Here is a 27,990-nt window from a genome sequence, read left to right on the forward strand (position 1 = left end):
ACAGATACAAAAGACTTGCACATTCCTTCCCAGCAGGCATAAACTTATTTACTTCTTGGAGCTGGCAACCAGAAATATCATTGAAAATGACTAATAAACTGGATTCTCCATCATCTCTCATCTAGTGGAGAACAGATTAATACCATTGATCAACCAAGAACACCAAATGGTCAGATGATAAAACTGAATTATCAATTATTGCTTTCACCCACCAATGGGGAATCACTTAGTGGCTGTGATGAATGAGAAAGAAAAATGAAAACACAGAATCAGAAGAGAGGAGGGGAAAAAGAGTAAACGAGGGTCATATGCTTTAAAACTTCATTGTCTTTTGGAATTCACTTTAGAAGCAAAGAAAACCATGCCTGTGGTTAAAAATCCCAGTAAGGACTCTTCCGCATCAGTGCACTTTACCAAACTAACAGGTAAATCCATGAGTATCTTGGGGTCGTCTCTAAAAGGGAAGCTACATTGATGTTTGATTCCTCTATGGTCAAGTTTACCAGTTGCTAATTCTACCCTCACAGATTGAGCTTCCTAGTGAGCGTCTGTAGTGTTGTTTCACTCTTAAATATAAGCTGACAGTCATAGATCAGCAAATATTTTGAGCATAAGAATAAAAGATATCAAAGCCAACAAACAAGGAAAGTCATTATAAAGTAAAAAGAGCCAATTCAGTTTACAGGTTTTTAAAAAGGGAGAAAAAAAATGATTTTGCATATTATACAAATATGTTCATTGTGCTATCTTATCCACCCCTACCAGAAGCAGCTATCAAATGATTTACTCAACAAACAAATGCAGAGATTTCCAAATGAAGACTAAATGTTTAAGAAAGCAAGTGAGAACAAAGAAGTAGGTAGGATCACCTTTTGAGGGAAGTGATTTCTTAACTAATAATATGAAATATATCCCCAAAGCTATATAAAATTGTTGAGGAATTCTGGATTTGCTAGTGTATTCAGTACTTTCACAAATATTCGACATTATTGAAATATAGCACATTAGAGATTTACTTCAGGCTTTTCTACTGTTCATCCTAACAGAGAATCTAAATACTTAAAATAAGTCACAAATTATTTGCTTCTAGACGTTAGAGGCCATATTTTCATTCATATTCTAAATTTAAGATCTAGAAGTACTGAATACTAATGCTATATAACCCATGTAGGATAGTTCTCCATTTCCCAGGGTTAAAGGAGACTGATGAAAGAGAGGCAACTGGGGAAGTAAATAGGAGTTATGTGTTATGCTACCTCCAGTCTGGTGAGTTATTTTCTCTGGCTACACATCCAGAGAGAAAGATTAATCTTCCTACCAACTATTGAGAAGCTGGGGAGCCCACCTCTGCATTCAAATATTTTGTGCACCAATAATATACAAAACTTAGGGATTTACTTACTGGAGGCTTAAGGAGTTTGTTTCTTTTTTGCATTTTTGAATTTAACATTTTATAATTTCTCTACCTCTCTCTTTCTTTTTTCCTGATTCTCTAAGTGACTTGTATCTTTCTTCTGCTGTCTTAAGTATTTCCTACCCAATATTCCTTGAAAATAATTGTATCCTCTTGTTCTTTTTCCTGTTTACTCTGCCAGTGCAAGCCTCCTCTTAATGCTGAATATAAAAGAAATCTTTCTCTCCCTAGACTGTTGTCAGGTCTGAAGTTGGGAGGGATAAATTCTGCTCCTGTAGGAAAGTGAAAGTGTTAGGTGCTCAGTCGTGTTCAACTTTTTTTTAATATAAAATTTATTTATTTTAATTGGAGGTTAATTACTTTACAATATTGTATTGGTTTTGCCATACATCAATATGAATCCGCCATGGGTATACACGTGTTCCCCATCCTGAACCCCCCTCCCACCTCAACTCTTAACTCTTTGGGATTGCATGGGCTGTAGCTTGCCAAGCTCCTCTGCCCATGGAATTCTCCAGGTAAGAATACTGGAGTGGGTAGCCATTCCCTTCTCCAGGGGATCTTCCTGACTCAGGGATTGAATCCAGGTCTCCTACATTGAAGGCAGATTCTTTATTGTCTGAATCACCAGGAAAGCTCCAGGGAAGCACCAGGAAAGCTGTCATAGGAAGATAATGACATTTTCAATGTTAATCTAACCTCATGCATTTTTGACTTCACCTTAACTCAATTCTCTGATGTCTCCTTAAAATGAAGACTTCACAAACTCTCACCTGGAGTATAAAACAATGAAGAAGAACTGATGTAGAATAATAAGAGATGTAGTGGAAAAGAAAAATTTCACCTAACATTTGCTAAAATATATCAAGGAAAACTGTATTCAAGACTATTGCAGTAAGGGTCGAAACTATATTGCAAGAGAAAAGAAGGACTGAACTCGATTCTGTTAAAACAAAAGACAGAGGATTTTAAATGCTGACATGAACTAATGGAAAAGTACTGGAGGACATGAGGGGGTAGGTCAGTCAATGTGATTACTAATTTACAACAATGTGTTTACTAATTGTTGCTTATTGAAATTGGGCATCTATCCTCCCACAGGGACCCACAGGCAGTGGCTCTATTTTCCTTGATGGTTACATTTCAAAGGATGGTTCCAAGGTATTTGAGAAAGAGATTCCTGTGTTCTAAAGGTTTCACAGTCAAGAGGAGAAAAAGAATTTACAATTGCAAGTTTTATAAAGTAAATGCTCTAATAAAAGGGAACATGTCTTGCTTTGTGTGAGAGCAGATATAAGCACAGTTATAAGAATATAAAAAAGGAATGGCAGCCCATTCCAGTACTCTTGCCTGGAGAATTCCACAGACAGAGGAGCTGAATAGGCTACAGTCCACGGGATCACAAAGAGTTGGACACGACTGTGCAACTAACTTCCCAAAAGGAATGATCAAAGAAAAGGAAATGTTATCTACTCAAGAACTGGAACAGAAAGGGAGGCTTCTTGAGCAGAGAACATCAATCATTAACCTAATCCAAACATGGGACACCAAGTCTAATTTTTTTGTTATGTTCTTCTAATCATGAAATATATAGTTTTGTAGTTCATTTATTATATATTTCATGAATGTGGGCACATCTAACAAACTGAGCAGTACTAAACTGAGTTACCAACACTCTAGATTTTTCAGTCCAGTGTTTCATCACAGATTTATTCCTCTGTGCAAAAGGCCTTTCTAGTCTGTTCAAGTTATTATTGAATCCATTGTATGGTATTGATGACCCGTTTATGAATTAGCTAGAACTATCACTCTCACTAAAAATATGTCAGGAAGAAATGGCATTTTTATTTTTGTTTCATTATATTTATGTTTTAAAATTATTGTGTTTTCTGAAATTTTGGTAGCCAATCATTACGTAAATAATTGATGTTTAAAAATTTTTTAAGATGCATATGTTTTAATAAACATGATGCACTTGCTTATAAACATATTAGTCTTCATCTATCTCCCAAAGATTTTCTGTGATAAATCCAATTCTATTCTGTTCTATCATTTTTTTATATCATATGTTAGACCAATGTGTCTCGATTTTCTGTTTTAGGAAAAAAAAGTCATGGCAGATTATTTCATACTATGTTAAGAAGCTTAAACAGAAAAAGGACAATGTATGAAAATAAGAAAGATGTGAATGAAGCAGCCAACTGGCATCCATACATGGGACTCATATGCAAATCAAGTTATTCTGTGCTTTCCAACACGTCCCAAATTCTTTTAAAACCATATTTTAAGCTGGATAGCAACTCTTTATGAAGACATCAGTGACAAAAATACAGACAGCATTGTGTTGGGTAGAGCAATGCCAGGAGTTGACAGGACCAACAGATAAAACCAAAGCAATTAAGTTTCCATAAACACTTGACTTGGTGTTGAATCAACACTCTTCCTTCTAAACAGCAGTGTAGCAAGACATAAATGACAAATCATACATTTCCAATCTATAAACCGTGCTGGTTTGATGAAGTAACAGAATTCTTTTTCCAGCTTTTCTTTTTACCATGTGAAAGAAAAAAAAATTGCTCAATAATTTGTGAGTTTTACTTCAGACGTGTGATTTCTCTGTCTACAAAATATTAGAAGAATTATAGATAAGCTTTGGCATATTTCCAGCTTACTACCATCCATCTCCAGAAACAACAACAAATTCTTATGGCTAGAGGTGAGCAAGTTTTGAGTGACATTTAGTCATCCTTTCTCACAAACTGTTTTCCAGGCATTCATTATCAACTCTTTGGCAAAGTCAGAGAATGCTGTCTCAAGAGCCTTCCATATCCCTGCTCTTGTTTATTTCATTTCCCTACCTCAACACATAACACAAAATAATTCAAGACTAAACACTATCTACCTTATCTCCCTTACTTTGTTCCCTTGTAGATATTCACCTGAACTTGTTCAGGAAAGAGCTAAAGAATCTATTTTTATTAAACAATAATGTTTTTTTTCTTCCAAAGAAGAAAGTGATAATAAACTTCCAATATAAATGGAAGGGTATAATATATAGACAGACTTCCATTTATATTATACTACATAGAGACTTCAATATAAATGGCAAGATGCTCAAGCAAACGAACATTTTCCAAGTTTTCAGAACAATAAAACAAAAGCATCTGATTATACCTGGTTTCAGAGTGATTTTCTACACTCACATATAATTTCTGTCTGTGTAGCAATGTCCTTCTTTGCTTTAAAAGTCTTATGTATTTGTCCTTATTTAGCTCATATGGAGTATTTAGTACTTTAGTATTTAATATTTCCAGACATTTCAAGGCAGTTAATCCATGCCATGTCTGACAAATGGCATGGACATTTTTTATTAGACAAAATTTTATTAGAACGCTCTCATATTGTAGGTAGCTTTCCTGTTGTACAGGATGTTCCTTAGGAAAATTGATTGCTTCTCTTTTCATTCCCAGAACTTCAAATTGTCTGGCATTTATAGTGCAGTTACCATGAATGCATTGTATGTACTTTATACCAGGTGATAGATTGCAAACTTCAGGAGATTGAGAGCAGTTTATGTATTTGATTATTCTAGGTTTCTTTATGTCTAGAGGAAGGCATGGCACATATTAACATCTTAGTAAATACTTAAATATTTATTTACTAAGATGCAAGCATGCAAGCAAGCCGATAAGTTGCTTCTCTTTTCTGGGCCATGGGATCATTTTGCGTGTCCTGCTATCTATAGTGGCCCCACTAAATCATGCAGCTAATCTCTGCAGTTTGTTCCAAATGTGGCAGTTTAAGACTGGTGAGGTTCATAGGTGACGTTATCTGGATTATAAACAAGAAACACGTCCACAATTGTGACTTGTAGTATTCACAGGCTCTAGATTAGTTCTGAGTATTATCTGTTCATGCTGCTTGTCTACTGTAAATTTCTGACTGTCTTGTAAACATTTTCACTGAGCTGACTTTCTCATAGAGCAAATCTCTCATGTGGAGTACTGTGTAAAGGCAAGAATATACTGTACAGCTAAATATCTGGTTCTCATCATAACACTGACAAATTGTGTGAACTGGGGTAAGTTCTGTATGTCTTTAAGTGTCGGTTTAATTATCTGACATGTGAGATTAATGATACATGACTACTTAATAGCATCCTCATAATGTTAAATAAGAGATTATGTGCAGCCTTAACACCATTCATCGTAATATAAATGTTAGTTGGAGAACAGACTTGTGATTGGTAAAGAGGAAGGGGAGTGGGGGAGCTATAGAGACGAAGTTTGGTGTTAAAAGATGCAAACTAGTACCTGTAGAATGAATAAACAACAAGAGCCTATTGTTAGCACAGGGAACTATATTCAATATCCTGTGATAAACTATAATGGAAAAGAATATAAAAAGAATGTACATATATATAAAACTGAATCACTTTGCTGTATAAACAGAAATCAACACATTATAAATTAGCTATACTTCAATTAAAAAGTTTTAAAAAATATAGTATAACCACTTTGGGGAAAAGAAAATTAAATATTAGTTATTTCCATGCTTTTAATAAACTTAGACATACTATACAAGTGTAATATTACTTATTTAGATCATTCTCCAGAACTTCTTGTAGCAAGACTAAGAAGAAATTAATTTTCATGTAGGGCCAAATACCATGTGGTTATACACATCTTAAAGTGCCAAGGCAGGCATCTTTTCTTTCAGGAACTGTGTGACACTGCTTCCAAAGCAACCAGCCCATCATAAGGCAGTGGCCCTCTGGCTCTTTTATAACTGAAGGCAAGCTAGTTTCAGATTTTACATTAGGAGTAAACAGGCATGGATTTAAAACAGTTAAACCATAAAACACATTAACAGTTTATGCAATCCTGTTTATATATCCTATTGTATTACACTGGTCCACTTATCTAGAGTGGCGCCACTAGTGGGATTCCCAGTTGTCTCAGTGGTAAAGAATCCACCTGCCGATGCAGAAGACAAAAGAGATGCAGGTTCAATCCCTGGGTTGGGAAGATCCACTGGAGAAGGAAATGGCAACTCATTTCCCAGACTAAGAGAAAAGATTTACAGTACACATATTTGACAAATATTTTATATCAAGAATATGTAGAGAATTCTTACAAAGCAATAAGAAAAATGCAGTCAACCTAATTATAACAGAGTGAAAAATTTGACAGACACTTCACAAAAGATAATATGGAAGTGGCTGACAATTGTATAAAAATGTGTTCCATATCATTAGTAAGTAGACAAATACAAATTAAAAACCATGATGAAACATACACATAATGAGTATTTTTTTTAAAAAAGAATACCAAGTATGGGTGAGGATATGAAGCTGGTAGAAGCATAAAAGTACATATTTCTACAACTCCTTTGGAAAAATATTTTATAGTACTTGATGAAGGAAAACATATGTATATTGTATAACCCAATAATTCCACTTCTATGTCCCAAAAAAGTAAATAATATGTACCAAAAGGCATACAGAGAAGTGTCCATAGAAATTTTATTTGTAATAACTCTAAACTGAAAACAAATCAAGTGTTCATTAATAATAAATAAATTCTAATTCCTGCATACTACCCAGCTATTAGCAAAAATAAACTTCTTTACATGCAACATGGATGAATGTCATAGGCATAATATTAAGTGAAAATGTTTATATGCTAACAATATATATTCTGTCTATGTAGTTATAAAGTTAATTAAATTATGGAAATTGGAATGATTCTTACTCTTGGGAATTACTCAAAAGAATTAGGCACTTTCTTGAGTGCTGAAACTATTATACGTATATTACTTTTGGTGGTGGTTATTATTTTTAAATTCAAAAATTCACTGAGGTAAAGAAGATAAAAAGGGCTGGTGACCTAATTTGGTAGAGTTCATTCTTATGAACTCTTTGATTAAAGGAAGGAAGAGACTGTTCTTGTAAGTACTTTCTGAGCAGGACATGGTCTAACAATTTAATCCATATATGAGAATGAATTCCCAAGGGCATGCCAGAGGGCAGGACTCAGTTATCCTTAGTGTTTTTCTTCATTTTTGATCTTTCCTCCTACCAAATTAAGTTACAAATAGCCAAGTTCTGTTTATTTGTTAATAAGACCTACAATCTGAAACAGAAATGTACGGAAAATTAACTTTTTAAAGTGTATCAAGTTTCTAATATTATCAGAAGAGAGTTTAAGAGTTTGGGCTTAAAATTGTCTATTGCTTATGAAATAACTGTGTTAAGTAGGGACTGAAGCTAAAGTTAGTGAGGTGATATGTCAGCTGCTTCTGTAATACTTCTGTTCAGAAAAGCTGCCTTAACCTAAGTACAGGAAATGGAATTTCATAGTTAAAATGGCCTAGTTTATATGAAGATTTTCAGACCTCCAGTCAATAGAGAATCATTTAGATCATCCTGGAGGTTTGGCCCTGGTCCTGAAACTTTTCCTGCATTAATTCTCCAGTGGATAAGTCTCAGTGGGTCCCCAGAGTCTCTTACTCTGGGTCCACTTATTTTTTCCACCCTACAGCCTCTACTCAACCTCTGAGTCATGCTCTCCAGTTCTATTTATTTCTGCACATTTATCATTTTGCCAGAATCACTGCTTGCCAAAATCCCCACCTGATGCCTGTTGCTTTCTAGTCCCTTAACCCAAGCATCTGACTCTTATCTCTAAGGGCTACTCCAGAGCCCCAAATCAGTACATTCATAAAAAATTTCAGGCCAACAAGGCTACATGTATAATTACCTGAATCCAATCTTCATTCTAAAATGCTTACTATACCACTGATTCCCAAGTGTTAACCTTTATCTTTCTGTTTTGACTGTTTCTCCAAATTTGAACCTTAAGTAAAGGTAGCCTCCTATTTTCCTGGTACCCTTGATCTCTGAAGAGCTTTAAGTTGAATGCACACATTCTACTTATTCATAGACCCAAGCCAAAACTTAGGCTCAAAAATTTGCATGTCCCTTTAGCTTAGTTGCCCTTAACATCAACCAAAGTTCTTTAGAGGAGCCCAACATGTTAAGGTAACAATAATCCCAGATGACACTGACTATCCCCTAAACAGTCTCAATAGGTCATGATAAGCTTCTTTATAAGTTGTTTTCAGTTCTTGTACAGGATATAATAGCTAGCATTAAATCATCAATTGTATCAAATTTCTTATGTCATTATAAAACAATGATTTTTCACTTATTTATGACAGAAGATAATATATCTGTATATAAAATATCCAGGTTCTATTTATCTATTTTCAATAATATGGAGGATACTGTATGTCTTCAAAAGCTATCTGTCAGAATTATAACCCTGTTGTATAATATGGCATGGCTTTCAAGTTTGGATTATAAAGCCCACTGAGCAAATTGCAGCTCAAGAGTTGGTTGTCTCTTGTTCTTCTATGAATTTGAAAGCCATCTCCAACATGCTGGATTTCATTCTAAGCAAAAACAAACTGATTTTCAGAGAATTTGTGGATTTATTGGTGTCAGAGCTAATAAGAAAACTAAGGGCAAATCATTAGTATTTTAACACCAGGATCAGTATGAATTTTATTATATCACATTTAATTAACAGATTTGGGGGGGGCTCTGAAATAGGCAATTATTTCAACTACACAAAATGTAATTTATTTAATAAATATTTATTGAGCACTTATTATGTATCAGGTTTGTTTAGATTAATATTAGTTTTATATCATTTCAAAAGAAAAAAGTGCAAGATTTCAATCAATTTCAAATTCTGAAGCTCAAATCCTATGATAATTTATGAAAAATATCCTAAAAATGGCAGGGTATTTTAAAATATTTATAATAACATAACAGTACTTGTAGAGAAAAATATTAAAGCTTAAAATCAGACTTAGTCAAAATCTAAAGCTAATTACAGCTATTTCACATTATCATTTCACATGATCATAAGGAATATATAATAATAGAAATTCTGGGGGAAACAGGATACAATTTTTGTATGTATTATGGATATTATGGATGAATCTGAATATTGAATTTATGCATAAGAAAAAAGACTTTAAAGACAAAAATCTGAATTATCAATTCCAGTTGTTTGATTGGTGTGAAATAATTTTTTTGGTATTTCTTAAACTTTTTATGACAGTTTTTTGAGGTACACGCTAGTGTATATCTGCAAAATTATCATAACAATTAAGATAATGAGCATTCGCATCACCCCCCCAAAATTTTCCCTTAGAAAAAGATGTAGAGATATAGTATAAGGGGTATAAATGCTAACTTGTGTGTATATATCAACCTACTATAGTTGAGAAGATTTTTATTCTATTTTTTTCTTGGAAAAAAAATTGCTGTATTGGATTGTTGAGAATTAAGTAACAGAATAAGTTGTATATTTCATCTGTGTTATTGTGTATTTTAGGGTTTGAGGGTTTGTAGCATTTTGGAGGTAGAAATGGAGGAAGGGGGAAAAAAAAGATACAAAAAAATGCAGTAAAGGACAGATTGCTTATGTGTGTATGTTCCCTGAAAGAATTGATTTACAAATTCCTCTCATACAAATATGGTTGTAGGGGAAGTTTAGCAGCAATGGCAAACTGTATTGTTTGTATTATTCTACGCAAATGGTCTAACCTGCTCTTGGAAAATCTTCTTTAAAATGAGAACCAAACAGTTAGCCCCTTCTGCTTCCCACTCAGCAGGATTGATTCAGAACTAAACTTGGCAGACTGTAAAAAGAAGGCATCAACCAAATTTAATAACCTATATTTATTAATATGCTAGCATCAGCAACCTGTATCAGACAGAAATAAAATTCACTCGATTTGCTCCACTCACAATGACAACCACTCTTGACAGAGTGAACAGACTTTACAGAATATCTCTAAATCATGTATGTAAATCATTTGCACCAACATCACACCCCCTTGCTATCAGTTCATTTCAGTTCAGTCGCTTAGTCGTATCTGACTCTTTGCGACCCCATGAACCACAGCACGCCAGGCCTCCCTGTCCCATCACCAACTCCCCCAGTCCACCCAAACCCATGTCCATTGAGTCGGTGATGCCATCCAACCATCTCATTCTCTGTTGTCCCCTTCTCCTCCTGCTTTCAATCTTCCCCAGCACCAGGGTCTGTTCCAATGAGTCAGCTCTTCGCATCAGGTGGCCAAAGTATGCTATGCTGCTGCTGCTGCTGCTACTAAGTCACTTCAGTTGTGTCCAACTCTGTGCAACCCCATAGACGGCAGCTCACCAGGCTCCCCTGTCCCTGGGATTCTCCAGCAATAGAAAATTCAAATCTAATCTTGCTGTATTTGTATTAGTTTCCATGTGGCTACTGAAACAAATTCCTATAAGCTCAGAATCTTAAAACAGTACACATTTACTATTTATACAGTCTGGAGCTCAGGAGTCCAAATGGGTCTCATTGAGCTAAAATCCAGGGGAGAATTCATCTCCTTGCCTTTGCCTACTTTCAACAGCTTGCCCATATTCTTTGGCTCATAGTCCTTCCTTCTGTCTTCAAAGTCAGTCGTGGCTAACTCAGCCTTCCTCATCATCCATCACTGATGCTGCCTCTGTCTTTCACATATGCTTCCCAGGTGGCACTAGTGGTAAAGAACCCACCTGCGAATGCAGGAGGACATAAGAGACATGGGTTCAATCCCTGAGTCGGGAAGACCCCTGGAGGAGAGCATGGCAACTCACTCCCATATTGTTGTCTAGAGAATCCCATGGACAGAGGAGCCTGCTGCCAGTGGTCCATAGGGTCACAGAGTTGGGCACAACTGAAGCGAATTAGCATTATCATGATTACATTGAATTCACATGGATAAGCCAGGACACTATCCCAACTCTAAAGTCAACTGATAAGCAATTTGAACTTTATCTGCTACCTTAATTCTCTTTTGTCACACAGTGTAACATATTCAGAGACTCCAGGGATTAACACTAACTTCTGTTATTCTCCCAATAATCGTTCTCTCTTCCTCTCTTGGTACCAATGACTAGCATATTAAAACCTTGTTCTGATCTTGCACGTCTCTTTTTGCAAAAAAATAAAAAATGCAGATGCATGTAAAAGTGTTTCCCAAAAAGACTTATGACAGAACATTATCCCCACAAGTCGGCAATAGTCTAAAGTTATGTTACTTTTCTTACAGGGATGACAATGAAATGCTTCTTGTTTCTGGCCGTTGCTGCTGGCTGCCTGCCTGTTTTGATTATAAAAGTATGTGAGGATTGTATATTTTGTGATTACTTTTGAGAGAAGGATAAGAGCTAACTCTGTGCTACAACTTATTTTGTTGCAGGCACTATTGTGAGGATGCTATGCCCAGTAGGCCAGCTAAAGTCCACAGGGTCACAAAGAGTTGGACACGACTAAAGCAGCTGAGCACACACAGGCACATGCCCAGTACTCACCTAGTTCTCACCATAGCTCTATTAGGCAAGTACTATTCTTAATCTCATAATGCAGAGAAAGAAACCAAACATAAGAGGTTAAGTCGTGTGTCCAGGGTCAAATAACGTGGAAGTGGCAGAGTCTGAAGGTAAATCAAAGCAGTTTGACTTCACAAGCCCATGCCTACATCATTAAACTTCTCTGAATAATTCAAAAAGCTAAAAATGTAGGGTAGGAATTACTTCTTTACAACTGATCCATGCCTTTTCCATGAAAATATGGGGGAAATATTGTTTTTTAGTTTTTCTCCAGATAAGGTAAGTATTTCATCAATATCCCAACTGAGCTTTCTGATTTATGACTATGACAAGAATTTAACACATCCAAATTAAATATAAAATGAAAAGTGCCAGGACTTCCCTCAAAGTCCAGTGGTTTGGAGTCCACATTTCCACTGCACGGGGCTTTGATTCTGCTCCTGGTCTGGAATTAAGATCCCACAAGCCTCACTTCACAACCAAAAATAAAAAATGAAATATGCCAACAGCAGGGAGAGAAATGTGAGGAGCTGTTAGCAATGGAGTCAAGATATGATGCTTGAATCTCACTACTTATTAAAAACAAGAGTTTCAACATTCACAGAACAGAAATGGAACATTTAATGGTATATAAGAAGAAATAAATCCTGAGTATTTTACAAGTCATCCAATAATATGTACCTGTAAAAAAATCTCAGTGATATAAGGAAAATATTACATTGCAATGTACTGAAAATATTTTTTATGATGAACTGGTTAATAGTTTTGGTATAGAACATGAGTGGCTTTTATATTTTCACATGCTAGATAGAAGTCAAAAGTGGAAAAAAGTGAAAGCCGCTAAATTCAATAAATGAAAGAAAATCTACATACATTAGATTACTGGGGTGCTTGTTTGGATCTTATCCCTCATACTTCTTTCCCCATGAGAAACTAGATGGAGCTCTTGCCTGATACACAACAATCCTCTGGTAAGTTAAAAGTATTGCATTTTGAAGTGATCATCAGATATTGGCTGCAACCTTTATGGTAGAAAACTGAAAAGCCTCAGAAGAGAAGTTTAAGAGATTAAAGTTCAAGGGCCCAGGATATGAGATGGTTGAGTCATCCATGTGAATGCTGATGTCACTCCTGTTGACTGCAGAATTTGGGGTAGACAAGATGAATTATTTCAGGAGACCCAATTTCTATCAATGAGAGGAATTCACAGGAAAATCACTACACGAAAGTAAATGTTTGGAGGTGGATAGCTTGAGCTAAATGACATGAAATTCACTGAAGCAGCATATTTTAAGAGGAGCAGGGAGAGTTATCATATGGAACTTAAGGAAATTCTTGTGGGTTCCCAGTTCAGTTCAGTTCAGTCACTCAGTCGTGTCCAACTCTTTGTGACCCCATGCACTGCAGCCTGCCCAGCTTCTCTGTCCATCACCAACTCCAGGAACTTACTCAAACACAAGTCAATGATGCCATCCGAGCATCTCATCCTCTGTCATCCCCTTCTCCTTCTGCCGTCAATCTTTCCCAGCATCAGGGTCTTTTTGAATGAGTCAGTTCTTCTCATCAGGTGCCCAAAATATTGGAGCTTCAGCTTCAGTCCTTCCAATTGAAAGGTTGTTGCTGAGCCGTGAAAGACACAGGGAGTCTTGGCCTCCGGAGGAGAGCAATTCAATCCAGAGCCAGTGACGAGGCTTGATCACTCAGAGCTTTTGTGTAACCAAGTTTAATTAAAGTAAAAAAGAGACAGAGAAAGTTTCTAACATAGACATCAGAAGGGGGCAGAAAGAGTGCCCCCCTACTAGTCTTTAGCAGGATGTTATATAGCTACTAGCAGGCTGCTAATTAGAGAAAGGAAATGTCTCAAAACTCAGAGTGGCACCAGGCTCCTCACCCACAACTTGCATTTTGAGATAATATTGGCACGAGGTGAGTCACCCCAGGGCTATAAGACGATGGACATGATTCTTGAAGAAAGGCAAGTTTCCAAGCAAATATTTGATTTCATTAACATAGATTAGGAGAACAATTGTATGAGTAAAACATACTGGTTTGTCAAGTCGGTTCTGAGTCTTAGGTGGAACCAATTTGAAGACAGAGTCTAGGTAAATACGTAGTTCATTAACATAGCTTAAGAAAAACATTTCCATAAGAAAAATGCATTGGTTAGCTCAAGGTTTGAGAAAAGTTACCTTTATGTGGAACCAGGTGTCGTCATGGGATCAGAGAATTTTAAGAGAAACCTCCTTTTACTTTTGTATAGAGAAGGGGAAAAAAAATCTGACACTTGTAGTTTGTTTCCTCCTGCCCTTAAAGAGAGGTAGAAAAAACATCTGACACTTGCAGCCTATTTCCTCCGCTTGGAGACCCCTAGCCTTGGAGATCCAACCAGTCTATCCTAAATGAAATCAGTCCTGTGACATCCAGTCCCATCACTTTATGGCAAATAGATGAGGAAGCAATGGAAACAGTGACAGACTTTATTTTGGGGGGCTCCAAAATCACTTCAGATGGTGACTGCAGCCATGAAATAAAAAGATGTTTGCTCCTTGGAAGAAAAGCTATGACCAACTTAAACAGCATATTAAAAAGCAGAGACATTACTTTGCCAACAAAGGTCCATCTAGTCAAAGCTATCCTTTTCCCAATAGTCATGTATGGATGTGAGAGTTGGACCATAAAGAAAGCTGAGGGCCAAAGAATTGATGCTTTTGAACTGTGCTGTTGAAGAAGACTCTTGAGAATCCCTTGGACAGCAAAGAGATCTAACCAGTCCATCCTAAAGGAGATCAATCCTGAGTATTCATTGGAAGGATTGATACTGAAGCTGAAACTCCAACATGTTGGCCAACTGATGCGAAGAACTGACTCACTAGAAAAGACCCTGATGCTGGGAAAGATTGAAGGCAAGAGGAGAAGGAGACGACAGAGGATGAGATGTTTGGATGGCATCACCAACTCAATGGACGTGAGTTTTAGTAAGCTCCAGGAGTTGGTAATGGACAGGGAAGCCTGGTGGGCTACAGTCCATGGGGTCACAAAGAGTCAGACACGACTGAGCAACTGAACTGAACTGAACTGAACCTTCCTGCCTGTTACTCTCTCACAATGAATATTCAAGATTGATTTCCTTTAGGACTGACTAGTTTGATCTCCTTGCTGTCCAACAGACTCTCAAGAGTTTTCTCCAACAGCACAGTTCAAAACATCAGTTTTTCAGCCCTCAGCTTTCTTTATGGTCCAACTCTCACATTCATACATAACTATTGGAAAAACCATAGCTTTGACTAGGTGGACCTTTGTTGGCAAAGTAATGTCTCTGCTTTTTAATACGCTGTCTATCTTGGTCATGATTTTTCCTTCAAGGAGCCAACGTCTTTTAATTTCATAGCTGCAGTCATCATCTGCAGTGATTTTGGAGTCCAAGAAATAAAGCCTGTCACTGTTTCTATTGTTTCTTAATCTGTTTGCCATGAAGTGATGGGGTCAGATCCCATGATCTTAGTTTTTTGAATGTTGAGTTTTAAGGCAGCTTTTTCACTTTCCTCTTTCACCTTCATCACAAGACTCTTTAGTTCCTCCTTGCTTTCTGCCATAAGAGTGGTGTCATCTACATATCTGAGGTTACTGATATTTTCCCCAGCAATCTTGATTCCAGCTTGTGCTTTATCCAGCCTGACATTTTGCATGATGTACTCTGCATATAAGTTAAATAAGCAGGGTGACAATATACAGCCTTGACGTCCTCCTTTCCCAATTTGGAACTAGTTTTTTGTTCCATGTCTGGTTCTAATATTGTTTCTTGACCTGCATACAGGTTTCTCAGAAGGCAGGTAAGGTGGCCTGGTATTTCCATATCTTTAAGAATTTTCCAGTTTGTTGTAATCCACATAGTCAAAGGCTTTAGGGTAGTCAATGAAGCAGAAGTAAATGCTTTTCTGGAATTCTCTTGCATATTCTATCATCCAACGGATATTGGCAGTTTGATCCCTCTAATCTAGTCCAGGATACTTGCAGTATGACAGAAAAATAGCACCTTATGAGTGTGTTTTTGAAGAAATGACATCCACAGGGGACAGTTTCTAAAGAAGCGTAATGATTTTATAGTTTTGTCTTCTCCCAATATCCTTAAATTTTTAAATAAAATATAAGACAAGAACTACTATATTTGAGCAAAGTATGGCTGAATTCTATCCATTCAGAAACTGTTGATAGTCCTGTGGTAGTTGATAAATACACAGATACCACTCAAATTATACCACAAAAGTTTTTCACTTTAAAAAAAAAATAGCATAAAATACATGTGAATCACACACACACATAAAAGAAGATGTTCTTTTAACAAATTAATGCTAACCTAAAATATTAAAGCCATTAATTGTTTTTCTTAGTAAGCTACAGGATAAAAGGTAAAAAAATGAAACATTTTAGTTTGTAGTTGACTTGAATTCTATATTGTATGTACATATGCTGATACAAATATCAATGTTTTCTCGTATGAATCAGACAAAGATGCACAATCTGAGTTGAAGATCCTGAAGGTTTTGTACTCAGTGATGAATATTTAGATTCTCCCAGACACATACCTTTAAACAATATTCAAGTGTGAGTGGTTTATTTGGGATGCAAAGAGAACACTTGCAGGAGGTAGGGTGGAGAATGCACCAAGGAAGGGAAGTCAGGCAGTAAAAGGTATAATAGTATCAAAACATTTTCCACTATGGTTCGTATTGCCCAATAAAAATGCCTCAATATGGTCCAAAATACCAATTATAAATCTGAAAAACAACCCTTTCATAGTGCACTGTTCTGTAGACTTGTGTAATGTCAGATTGATATTCAGAAGTCCTCAAAACTAATAATGGAGCAATGAAAACTAGCTTACTGAGATGTCTTAGAGTGAAAAGAGCTGTAAAGTATTGTTTATTCAATATAAACTGTAAATTTATTTCATGAAGTCTACAAGTAATATACTATGTGTTACAAATTCCACTTAGAAGAAGCAAGACTAATTAGTAATTTTCTGGTCACAGACAAAACCATCCAAAGTTCCATATGATACACTCTTTACGGAAATGGAGGCTGTCCAAGAAGAAATTGTTACTACACATAACATCCTCAGGAGAGGAGTATCTCCACCAGCCAGCAACATGCTGAAAATGGTAAGATTAATTAAACAGCAACCATGATGATGCCAATGATAGTAACGGTGTTTACTGAGATTTTATTAAGTTCTATTTGGTTTCCATATACTAAAAGTCTGGTCTTCACAAATAAACCTATCATGCAACAGAAGAAACAGAGGCTCAGAGGAAGTAAGTAGCTTTTCCAAACTCACAGAGTTAGTAAGCGACAGAGCCACATCCGGCGCAGGAAGTGTAATTTCATTCTTAATGGACCCTAGGACAGTGTTTCTCAAACTCTAGTACGCTTGAGTCAGCTGAAGAATTTGATGAAGCACCGGACCCTGGGCCCCACTCTCTGAGGTCTGATTCAGGAGGTCTGAGATGGATACCATTCCAAGCTCCCAGATAATGCTGATGCTGCCAGTTAGTATCATCAGTATAGCAGATGCTACAGGTGCTTTAACAATGCATTTGGGGAGGCATTTCATAGCTGTCTTCATTGGGCAGTAGCCCAGAGACTAAGATGCTCTGAGAATCAAGATGCCCATGTTCTAACCTGGTGGTGCAGCTAGATGAGCCAGTATTGGCAAATCTGTTTCCTTGTTTCAAACACTAGTGGTAAAGAATTCTCCTGCCAATGCAGGAGACTTAAGAGACCTGAGTTCGATCCCTGGGTTGAAAAGATCCCCTGGAGTAGGAAATGACAACCCACTCCAATATTCTTGCCTAGAAAATACGATGGACAGAGAAGCCTGGTGGGCTATAGGCCAAAGGGTCACAAGAGTCAGACAAGACTAAAGCAACTTAGCGTATAAGAAAAGAGAAATTGTCTTTTCTCTGTAAACCTGCGGTGTGAACAAAGTGTTATCAAACAAACAAATGTAGGGACTGTTCAGGTGTATTAGGTGACTAGCTTCACCTATATTATATCCCAGAAGTATCACTCAGGTTTGGGGGATCCTAAACTTGGTTGTTTAGCCCCAGACTAGCCTAGAATAACAAGGGTTAGAAATAACACAGGCACTGGGAACTGAGCCTAGGGGACAGTTTTCTCAGGCAAATGACAAAAAAAGGAGGAAAAGTAAATGGAAAAATGATCTTGAAATATATCTCTTGGTCATCTTAGAACCCAAAATAATAAAAGCCAACAGCTAGCATAGGCATTTTTGCATTCTGAGTACTGTAACTGACAGCATATTATACTTACTATAGTTTGAAAGGCATTCTTCTAGAATCTTATTGCATTCAGTTCAGTTCAGTCGCTCAGTCGAGTCCGACTCTTTGCGACCCCATGAACCACAGCACGCCAGGCCTCCCTGTCCATCACCAACTCCCAGAGTCCACCCAAACCCATGTCCATCGAGTCGGTGATGCCATCCAACCACCTCTTCCTCTGTTGTCCCCTTCTCCTCCTGCCCTCAATTTTTCCCAGCATCAGGGTCTTTTCAAATGAATCAGCTCTTCACATCAGGTGGCCAAAGTATTGGAGTTTCAGCTTCAGCATCAGTCCTTCCAATGAAGATCCAGGACTGGTCTCCTTTAGGATGGACTGGTTGGATCTCCTTGCAGTCCAAGGGACTCTCAAGAGTCTTCTCCAACACCACAGTTCAAAAGCATCAGTTCTTCAGTGCTGAGCTTTGTTTATAGTCCAACTCTCACATCCATACATGACCACTGGAAAAACCATAGCCTTGACTAGATGGACCTTTGTTGGCAAAGAAATGTCTCTGCTTTTTAATATGCTGTTTAGATTGGTCATAACATTCCTTCCAAGGAGTAAGCGGTTTTTAGTTTCACGGCTGCAATCAACATCTGCAGTGATTTTGGAGCCCAGAAAAAATAGTCTGCCACTGTTTCCACTGTTTCCCCATCTATTTGCCATGAAGTTATGGGACCGGATGCCATGATCTTCGTTTTCTGAATGTTGAGCTTTAATCCAACTTTTTCACTCTCCTCTTTCACTTTCATCAAGAAGCTCTTTAGTTCTTCTTCACTTTTGGCCTTAAGGGTGGTGTCATCTGCATATCTGAGGTTATTGATATTTCTCCCGGCAATCTTAATTCCAGCTCGTGCTTCCTCCAGCCCAGTGTTTCTCATGATGTACTCTGCATAGAAGTTAAATAAGCTGGGTGACAATATACAGCCTTGACGTACTCCTTTTCCTGTTTGAAACCAGTCTGTTGTTTCATGTCCAGTTCTAACTGTTGCTTCCTGCCCTGCATATAGGTTTCTCAAGAGGCAAATCAGGTGGCCTGGTATTCATATCTCTTTCAGAATTTTCCACAGTTTATTGTGATCCACACAGTCAAAGGCTTTGGCATAGTCAATAAAGCAGAAATAGATATTTTCCTGGAACTCTCTTGCTTTTTCAATGATCCAGTGGATGTTGGCAATTTGATCTCTGGTTCCTCTGCCAGCTTGAACATCTGGAAGTTCACAGTTCATGTATTGCTGAAGCATTATTGCATTATTTCATTTCATCTTCTCAATCATCTTGTGATGTAAATGATACTATCATCCCTGTTTTATAGATGGTAAATCTGAACATCAGAGAAATTAGGTATCTCATCCAAAGTCTTAAGTACTGGATAAAAACAGATTCAAATACGAATGGCCAACTCCAGGGACCAGCTCTTAACACTTTACCTTCCTTAGAACAAACAGGGTTCTAAATCCTCAGTTTCCAAATGAGCAAATAAATGTAGCTAGGAGGTAGTGAAGAAGTTATAGAGTGAACAGAAAATATTCCGTCTCTGATTTCAGAGACTTTATTATTGTGTATTCAAGGTAAATACAGAGGAAATATTATAACATAGTATTAAATATATGTGCTTCCCTTGTAGCTCAGCTGGTAAAAAATCTGCCTGCAATGCAGGAGATCCCAGTTCAACTCCTGGGTCAAGAAGATCCCCTGGAGAAGGGATAGGCTACCCATTCCAATATTTTTGGGCTTCCCTGGTGGCTCAGACAGTAAAGAATCTGCTTGTAATGAGGGAGACCTGGGTTCAATCCATGGGTTGGGAAGATCCCCTGGTGGAGGGCATGGCAACCCACTCCAGTATTCTTGCCTGGGGAATCCTCATGGACAGAGGTACCTGGCAGGCTACAGTCCATGGGGTTTCAAGGAGTCTGACACAACTGAGTGACTAAGTACAGCACAGCATTGAATATATCAGTTCAGTTCAGTTCAGTTCAGTCGCTCAGTCGTGTCCGACTCTTTGTGACCCCAAGAATCGCAGCACAGCAGGCCTCCCTGTCCATCACCAACTCCGAAGTCCACTCAGACTCACGTCTATCGAGTCAGTGATGCCATCCAGCCATCTCATCCTCTATAAAATTAATATATTTGTGTTAAGATGTAAAGGTATGAGAGATCAATAATATGATAAATTAAGTGTACCAGTAAAACTGAGTAACATTTTAGAAGACAATATGGGAGCTGAGTTTTTCTGTCAATAATGCATAGGGTAGGGAGAGAAAGGAACTGATAGAATTATAGTAGAGCTGAAAAGCCAATCACAAATGCCAGGCAAAGATTTTCAAGAAAAGAAAAACAAAAGTTTCTGCACATAAAGTTGGAATTTTATTTAAACAGAACCATTTACTAAAGCCAGAACTTGTAATTTTGCTGCAATAACCATACATACTTACTTTTGATTTAACTTATGATGTATAATAAAAACATGTGTATCTTACCAATATTACTCAGAGGCAATATCCCAAACAGCTTCCTCAAAGAAGTCTGAACCACATACTGTTTGTAATTACGGTTTCAGGTACTTTACACAAGAAGATAAACAGACTCTGAGATGGAGATTAGCATGTATGATGTTTACTGGGGAGCAAGTTCCAGATTTACAGAGATCTATGGATGTGGATAAAGAAGCAGCATAGAGTGTACAAAGAAGTTGGGTTGTGAGTATAGGCACAACAGAAGCCTCCATTAATCCCATGGGAAACTGGACAACTAGGACGGCTCAGTAGACCTTGTCCTGAGTTGGAGAGAGGTTGTGTGGCATTTATAGTTACTATAGCTCTGTGCTTGTGCTGCTAGATATGTGCTGCCCTAGGGAAGTAAGTATGCTCATGAATAAGGACAACATGTGTTCAAAAGGACAGCAGAGCTTTCTGTGGGCAAGACTCTCAGGTCAAGATTCAAGTGCTTCAGTTCTGAAAGCGATCTGGGTATGGGTGGTACATCTTAGCATGCACAACGAACAGTCAGAAATGAATTAGCCAGATAAGTTCCAGTTCAAAACACTTGGTAACCTGGTCAGAATAGGCAAGATTTTATATTTGTGAGTTCAATGATGTTATTCCCACTGCCAGGAGATATTATGCCCTGATGAGATGTTTTATGTCATCTCTACTTTTTTAATTAGATGTATCCATCATTGAAATATATCTTACATCTTGTTTTTTTCCTTTTCTTTCCTAAAGGGCTAGTTTTTTTCTTTCTTTCTTTCTTTTTTTAACTGGAGTATAGTTAGAATGCTGTGTTAGTTTCTGCTGTACCACAAAGTGAATCATTGATACATATATATCCTCTTTTTTGGGTTTCCTTCCCATTTAGGTCACCACAGAGTATTGGGTAGAATTCCTTGTTTTACAGTCAGTTCTCATTAGTTATCTATTTTATTTATACATAGTAGTATGTGTATCTATCTATATACGGATATAGACATATCCATGTCTTTCCCAATCTCCCAACTCATTCCACTCCCCTTTCCCCCCTTGGTATCCATATGTTTGTTTTCTATGTCTGGGTCTCTATTTCTGCTCTGCAAATAAGTTCATGTTACCATTTTTCTGGATTCCAGGTATATTCATTAGTATATGATATTGGTTTTTCTCTTTTGACTTACTTCACTCTGGAAATACATCTTTTCTTGCATGAAACAAGCAAAGCCCACAAAACCACATTTTTACTTTGACCCTAAGCTAATAAGTTACTTAGTTAACCTCACAGTTTAATCAATTCATCAACCTGGGGGGTAATTCTATAAAACTAACACAGATGGCAGCCTATGCGTATGAGATAAACTTCTTCAACGGCAGGGAAAATATTGAAAAACTAAGTGAGGGCATCACTGAAAAATTATTTTCAAGAGTAGCTGGATGATTTATATAAAAGCCCATAGTAAATAAGAAATGCTGCAACTTTCGTTCAGTAATAATGTCTTTTGTGCAGATCTGGGGACAATCTTTTAAGTGGACGTACATAACATGAGAATGAAAGAGTGTCCGGGAGAACATTTGTCACACTCCCATAACAAGGGATGTAGACTTCCTACTTTTCATCTTGTTTGGAGAAAAACCCAACAAAATGCTGCAACTTAGCACAATCGACACACATCAAGAGTTAGGAGCACACGCTCCAGAGCCAGAAGAACTTGGATTCCAATTTTCTTTCTGCCACTTATAGATGGTGTTATCCTGAAAAGTTAAGCAGCATCTCTATGTCTCAGTTTCCCGATTTGCAGATGGGGATAGTAAGACTGATTCCCTTGTAGAACTGCTATGAGTAAAGATGAGAGAATACACATAAAGAATTGGTGACAGATCCTTGCATGTATGTTAGTTATGATTTGCTATTATTATTCATAATTTAGATGGAGTTATGTGACACTATATTTGTTTCTAATCACAGCAATATTTATTGAGCATGTAGCATAAGATTTATTATATCATAGTTGTATTACATGAATTATCCATATTAAAAACTTAAAATTTTTGAACAAACTATCGTGTATGAATTATGGGGCATATTTTACAGATGAAGAAACTGTGATTCAAAGAGATTTAATAATGTGTCAAAGGTAAAACTATTAATAAATAATGAGATGGATTTCTAACTTGTCTATTTTAATGGAAGCATTTACTTAAATGCTAATATTTCAGAAAAAGAAGCTACATCTGAATGATATCATCAAGTTTTGATCTTGTAAGTTCAAGGGTTAAAACAATGGACTGAAAGATTTGTCTTCCTCTTCGAACCAAAATATTTAAGAGAATTCAATTGTTAGCCTACACAATTGAGAATATTGGTAGCTTTGGATTTTTAGAAAGAATGAACTAGAATCTTATCACAGAAATGTTATTAAGGCCATGTGTTTGTGTTTCACTTGTAGAATTGGAGTGAAGAAGCTGCACAAAATGCCAGAATGTTGTCAAAGGACTGTGAATTGGTACAAAGCAATGCGCTCAAGAGGCGAATTACAAGTAGGTATACAACACACCTTTTTGCTCAAAAGTCCTCAGGAATTGTTCAGTAACTTGGTAAGGGTAAGTTAAGTCATCTAGCATGTATTTACACTTACCCCATAAACGGCAGTGAATTGTGACTCATCGCACTGTTTCATTACTGCTAATTTTTAAATTTGGATATTCAAATTTTCAAATTCCTGATTCTAATCACCAAAAGAAAAGAGTCAAAGCTCTCAATATCATGGATAGTTGAATACAATAATAACAGATGAAAAGCTGTATAGCTAGGTTTCCACTCCATGTAGTTATTTTGTGCATGCATGCTAAAAGTCACTTCAGTCGTGTTCGACTCTGTGTAACCCTATGGACTATAGCCCACCGGGTCCTCTGTCTGTGGGATTCTCCAGACAAGAACACTGGAGTGGGTTCCTCTCCATGCCCTCCTCCAGGCGATTTTCCCAACCCAGGGATGTAACCCGCATCTCTAACATCTCCTACACTGACAGGCAGATTCTTTACCACCAGCGCCACCTGGGAAGCCCATAGTTATTTCAGCTACTCACAGTATTACCATGGGACTATACTTAACTTTGGAAAGAGCTATCTTTGAGAAGGGAGTCATATTCAACTCTATGGAGCTGCCCATAAGAACAAGTTTAGATGCTCAAAAATAAACCCATCTCATGGGATATATATTAGGTAGAACACTGATAGTTTCCTGAAAAGCCATTAGTGTCTCCTACATGAGCAGACATTAATAACACTTTGTATTTAAAGATTTTGGGGCATCTTTACTCAATGCTGTTAAGCTGTGAATTGGCAATATGAGTCTTTCCTGCCCCAGAGGAAGGCAGTTTATTACCAAACGTCATGTTTGATTGAGAGCCCACATCACAAGTGAATGGATGGCCAAATGAGCAAATGTTTATTCCAAGGTCCTTGCATGATGAAGACTTCGTGTGGTTGCTTTCAAGGCGTGGACTTGGTTGCGACTCATAGACTGTTCTGATTGGTTTCGTCTTTCACCATCAGCTTGGACACAGCAGAAACTGAAATGCTGGTTGATCTGATTTCCAAGCTTGCAGATCATTTCCTACTGTCAGTTTTCAGCAAGCCTGAGCACCACACGGTTATTCATCAGTGAGAAAGAAAACTGTTAGCCAAATACAGCTGAGTTGGCCTCCTCTTATCAAACATTGCTTGGATGACCAGTGAAACATTTCTAAAATAGTCAGGAGAATATCCTTATAAAATGTTTCCAAGCTTTGTAAAGTATAACCTAGTCCTTTTTCCTCCTCTTAGATACTTTTTGTGGAGAAAATATGCATCTGACATCTTATCCTATCTCATGGTCAAATGTGATCAGGATCTGGTACAGTGAGTCTAAATATTTCCAGTATGGGGAATGGACATTGAAAGATGATGACGTGACAACTGACCATTACACTCAGGTAAACTGTGTGCTGGCCAATATACCTATTGATTAAGTGACTTTAAGGGTGTGTGGAAAATAGGCAAATAAGAACCATGGGAAATCATTCACCCACTTTTTGCAAATTTACAGTCTTCAAAGATACTTCTTAACTTTTAGTGGGAAATAATACTTGGAAACCATTATCTGGGATCTGGGTATGTTCAAGGACTTCTTTAGTTTAGAAAAAACTGAAGGAGGGGTTGGAGAAGGAGGCTGAACCATGATAGCTTCAAGAGTCGAAGGAGATGAACACAGAGGGAAGGGCCTTATCATTGGAGCCATGTTAGCTATTATAATGTTACCTTGTATTTTGAATGTAGTAGAAGTCATTAAACAGAAGAATGATTTGATCTGATTCACATTTTTAAAATACCACTGGGCTTCAATGTAGATAATAAATTAATTCTACAAAAATGACTTTGAATATCTAAATCAGGTGATTTATTTTCCAGCAAGATGTAAATTAACAAAACTCATCCAGAATGGATAGATTGAAATACTTTATATGCAAGAAATACAAATGATAAAACAGCGTTATCCCCGAAGCAGAAGACTCAGCTGTGACACAAAATCTGTAATAAAATCTACTCACAATAAAACCTACTTCAGATTAATGTTAAAAGCTTACAGAGATATCACATTTAAGAAACATAGACTTAATCACTTATTCTAAAGCAAAGCAGACATTTCTAAAGAAAGACTAGCAAGTAGAATTCTTTTTCCTTATTATTATTATTATTATTTACCTGGCCACGTGGCATGTGGGATCTTAATTCCCCAACAAGGGATCAAACCCACACCCCGAGCAGTGGAAGTGCAGTCTTAACCACTGCACCACCAGGGACATCCCAATAGCATTCTTATTTTAAGATCGATATCATTGGACACAAGTGGTATGTGCCAGGAATCCTAGAATAGTATAGCATTAGACCATTTATTTATAATTTATGCTATCAGAGGACAAAAATAAAATTATTACCCAGACAGCTAAAAATATGACAATGTAAGACAAAAACTCCTATTTTCCTTTTCTTTTAGGTAAAAGTAGACTAGACCCACTATTTCCATCAAAAGAACATGAGCTCCATTACTCTGAGGCAGTAATTTAACATTTCTTCTTCCAAACACTTGAAAGTTTTTTTTTATTCAGTCCCCACCATATACCTATGATGTAGAAGCTAGTATTATTATATTTTATTTTACAAATAATAAAATGAGATTTTAAGACATAAAACAAGCTGGTAAATGCCATCCCACCAGGAAGTGGCAGAGATGGATTTTGAACCTGACTCATTTTTTTCTCAAGAGCCAACTCACTGTTCTCTACCATGCCACTTTTTTGATGATTAAGCTAGATTGCTGCCATGCTCTAATTTTTATTCAATCACCAAACAGTCTTCATCATGTTACTATATTTTCCATACAGATTTGATAAGAAGAAGCACATAAGTCAGGGTCAGTGATGGCACCCAAGTATGCATATATGTATGCATGATATCTAGACACATGGGAATCTCTCTGTTTCTATGACCTCCTAACAAGCCATGCTCAAAGCATCCTAAAAGCATGTGTGTTTATTTTCAATCATGGGTAACAATATTCATATTGGAATCATGTAGCAAAATAGCAAAGTATTAATGTAATAATCTTATCTTTACAGGTTGTTTGGGCCGCTTCTTATCTTATTGGCTGTGGCATGTCATCATGTCATAAAGGAATTCATTATCTCTACATCTGTCACTATTGTCATGAGTATGTATTATATAGCTTTAGTTTCACAGAACTTTTAGAAATTCATTTCCCTTACATCATCTAGTTTCTCAAAAATAATTTGTTTTAAATTATTTTAACAGATTTTCAAGAGTGAGTAAAATTTTATTTGCATTTTTCAAAAAGGAATTTTATTAGACCACTTTCTCCTTTGTTTTTTTTTTTAAGGGGAAATGATCCTGACAAGAAGAATGTACCTTATAATAAGGGAAGTCCATGTGGAGACTGTCCAAATAACTGTGAAGATAAACTATGTAGTAAGTTTTATGTCTCAGTGTGCTTAATATTGATCGTTGATCTAAGAGCTATGGGTCATTAAAATCAAGTGTTTAATAATATTACAAATTCTATAATATTACTTTTTCCTCAATCATCCCAAAGGAATAATTAGCATTATCTGATATCCCTTCTCCCACTCCCAAAGTGACCCAGAAGACCAATGATTAAATCTGTTGGATTGGAAATTAGAACATCCAGGTCTAAAGTCAACTTTCCATCCTAAAACTTAAAGTTCTCACCCTATAATAAGGGCATCTTGGATAAGATGTTAATATAATTTTTTTCCTGCTCTTTATATAAAGGGTTTCTTGGCTCTGTTATTGCAGCCCTGAAGTTAGACATCTTGCTTTCAGGTTACCAGGGTTCTCAGGTTGCTCTTTGGCCAGAACCCCTCTACCTGCCTGTCCACTTATCAGAGCAAGTGGTAATTTTTTACTGGGTGATCCTTATACTTTTAAGTTTCCACGGACACATTGGAAGACATGAGCTGATGATCATACCGTCTATTTACTGTACATCTTTTTATTTCTTAAGTAAATCTTATCTAAAATGTAGTATTAACTAAAAGGGTTCCAATTCCATGTTCATTTCCTTAGGTAACAAAAAGTGTCTTTTTCTGAAGTTTCCTTCAGGCATAATTTACTAGTCCATGGGAATATGTTTATAACTTAATTTTCAGTAAGTTTATGGAGAAATAATAAACCTCCGCCCCCCACCAAAAAATATCCTTTATCTGCAGATTTGGAAGACTAAAAGGTTTATTTTCCTTCACCTGACCACTTCATTCCATTTGCTTTTAAAGCAAGGAAAAATGCAATCTCTTTTCCTTTATCAATTTTTCTGTCATTCTTCTTCTTTTCCTTCTTCTTCTCCCTGTCACTTTCAGTAACTCATTTCTGAAAATAAATGTAGCTGGAGAAAGATAAAATATCTACTAATTATCTTTGAAGCAATGCCTAGAATGGATTGAAAAATGCCATAGAAGTAAAATGAGAGTAGAAAGAAAAAAAGTATTACTTAATACTATTGACTCTATAACAGAATATACTTCTCTTAAGCCTTTTACTCACCTACAAATGCATAAGAAGATGAGAGATGAGTTTTTGAGTCAATATAACGTAACCTTGCTTTTTCCTTTCAGCGAACCCCTGCATCTACTACGATGAATACAATAACTGTAATACACAAACTCAACGTCTTGGCTGCAACCACCTGTCAGTTCAACGACTCTGCAAAGCTAGTTGTATGTGTCAAACTGAGATAAAATAGCCTTTTTTATTTGCAACTGTAA

At 36.9% G+C, this 27,990-nt stretch overlaps 1 protein-coding gene across 1 annotated transcript; it reads left to right on the plus strand.

Moving 5' to 3' along the window:
- The first annotated feature begins 255 nt into the window (after positions 1 to 255).
- On the plus strand, positions 256 to 27,968 carry CRISP1 (cysteine rich secretory protein 1). Its single transcript, XM_052649567.1, is given in 9 exon segments — positions 256 to 288; positions 290 to 425; positions 11,567 to 11,634; positions 16,877 to 17,005; positions 23,101 to 23,191; positions 24,479 to 24,627; positions 26,311 to 26,402; positions 26,589 to 26,677; positions 27,841 to 27,968. Coding segments are annotated over 9 exon segments (915 nt in total).
- The last annotated feature ends 22 nt before the right edge of the window (positions 27,969 to 27,990 follow it).

Source organism: Budorcas taxicolor, chromosome 11, assembly GCF_023091745.1.
Source record: "Budorcas taxicolor isolate Tak-1 chromosome 11, Takin1.1, whole genome shotgun sequence".
Lineage (NCBI taxonomy): Eukaryota > Metazoa > Chordata > Mammalia > Artiodactyla > Bovidae > Budorcas > Budorcas taxicolor.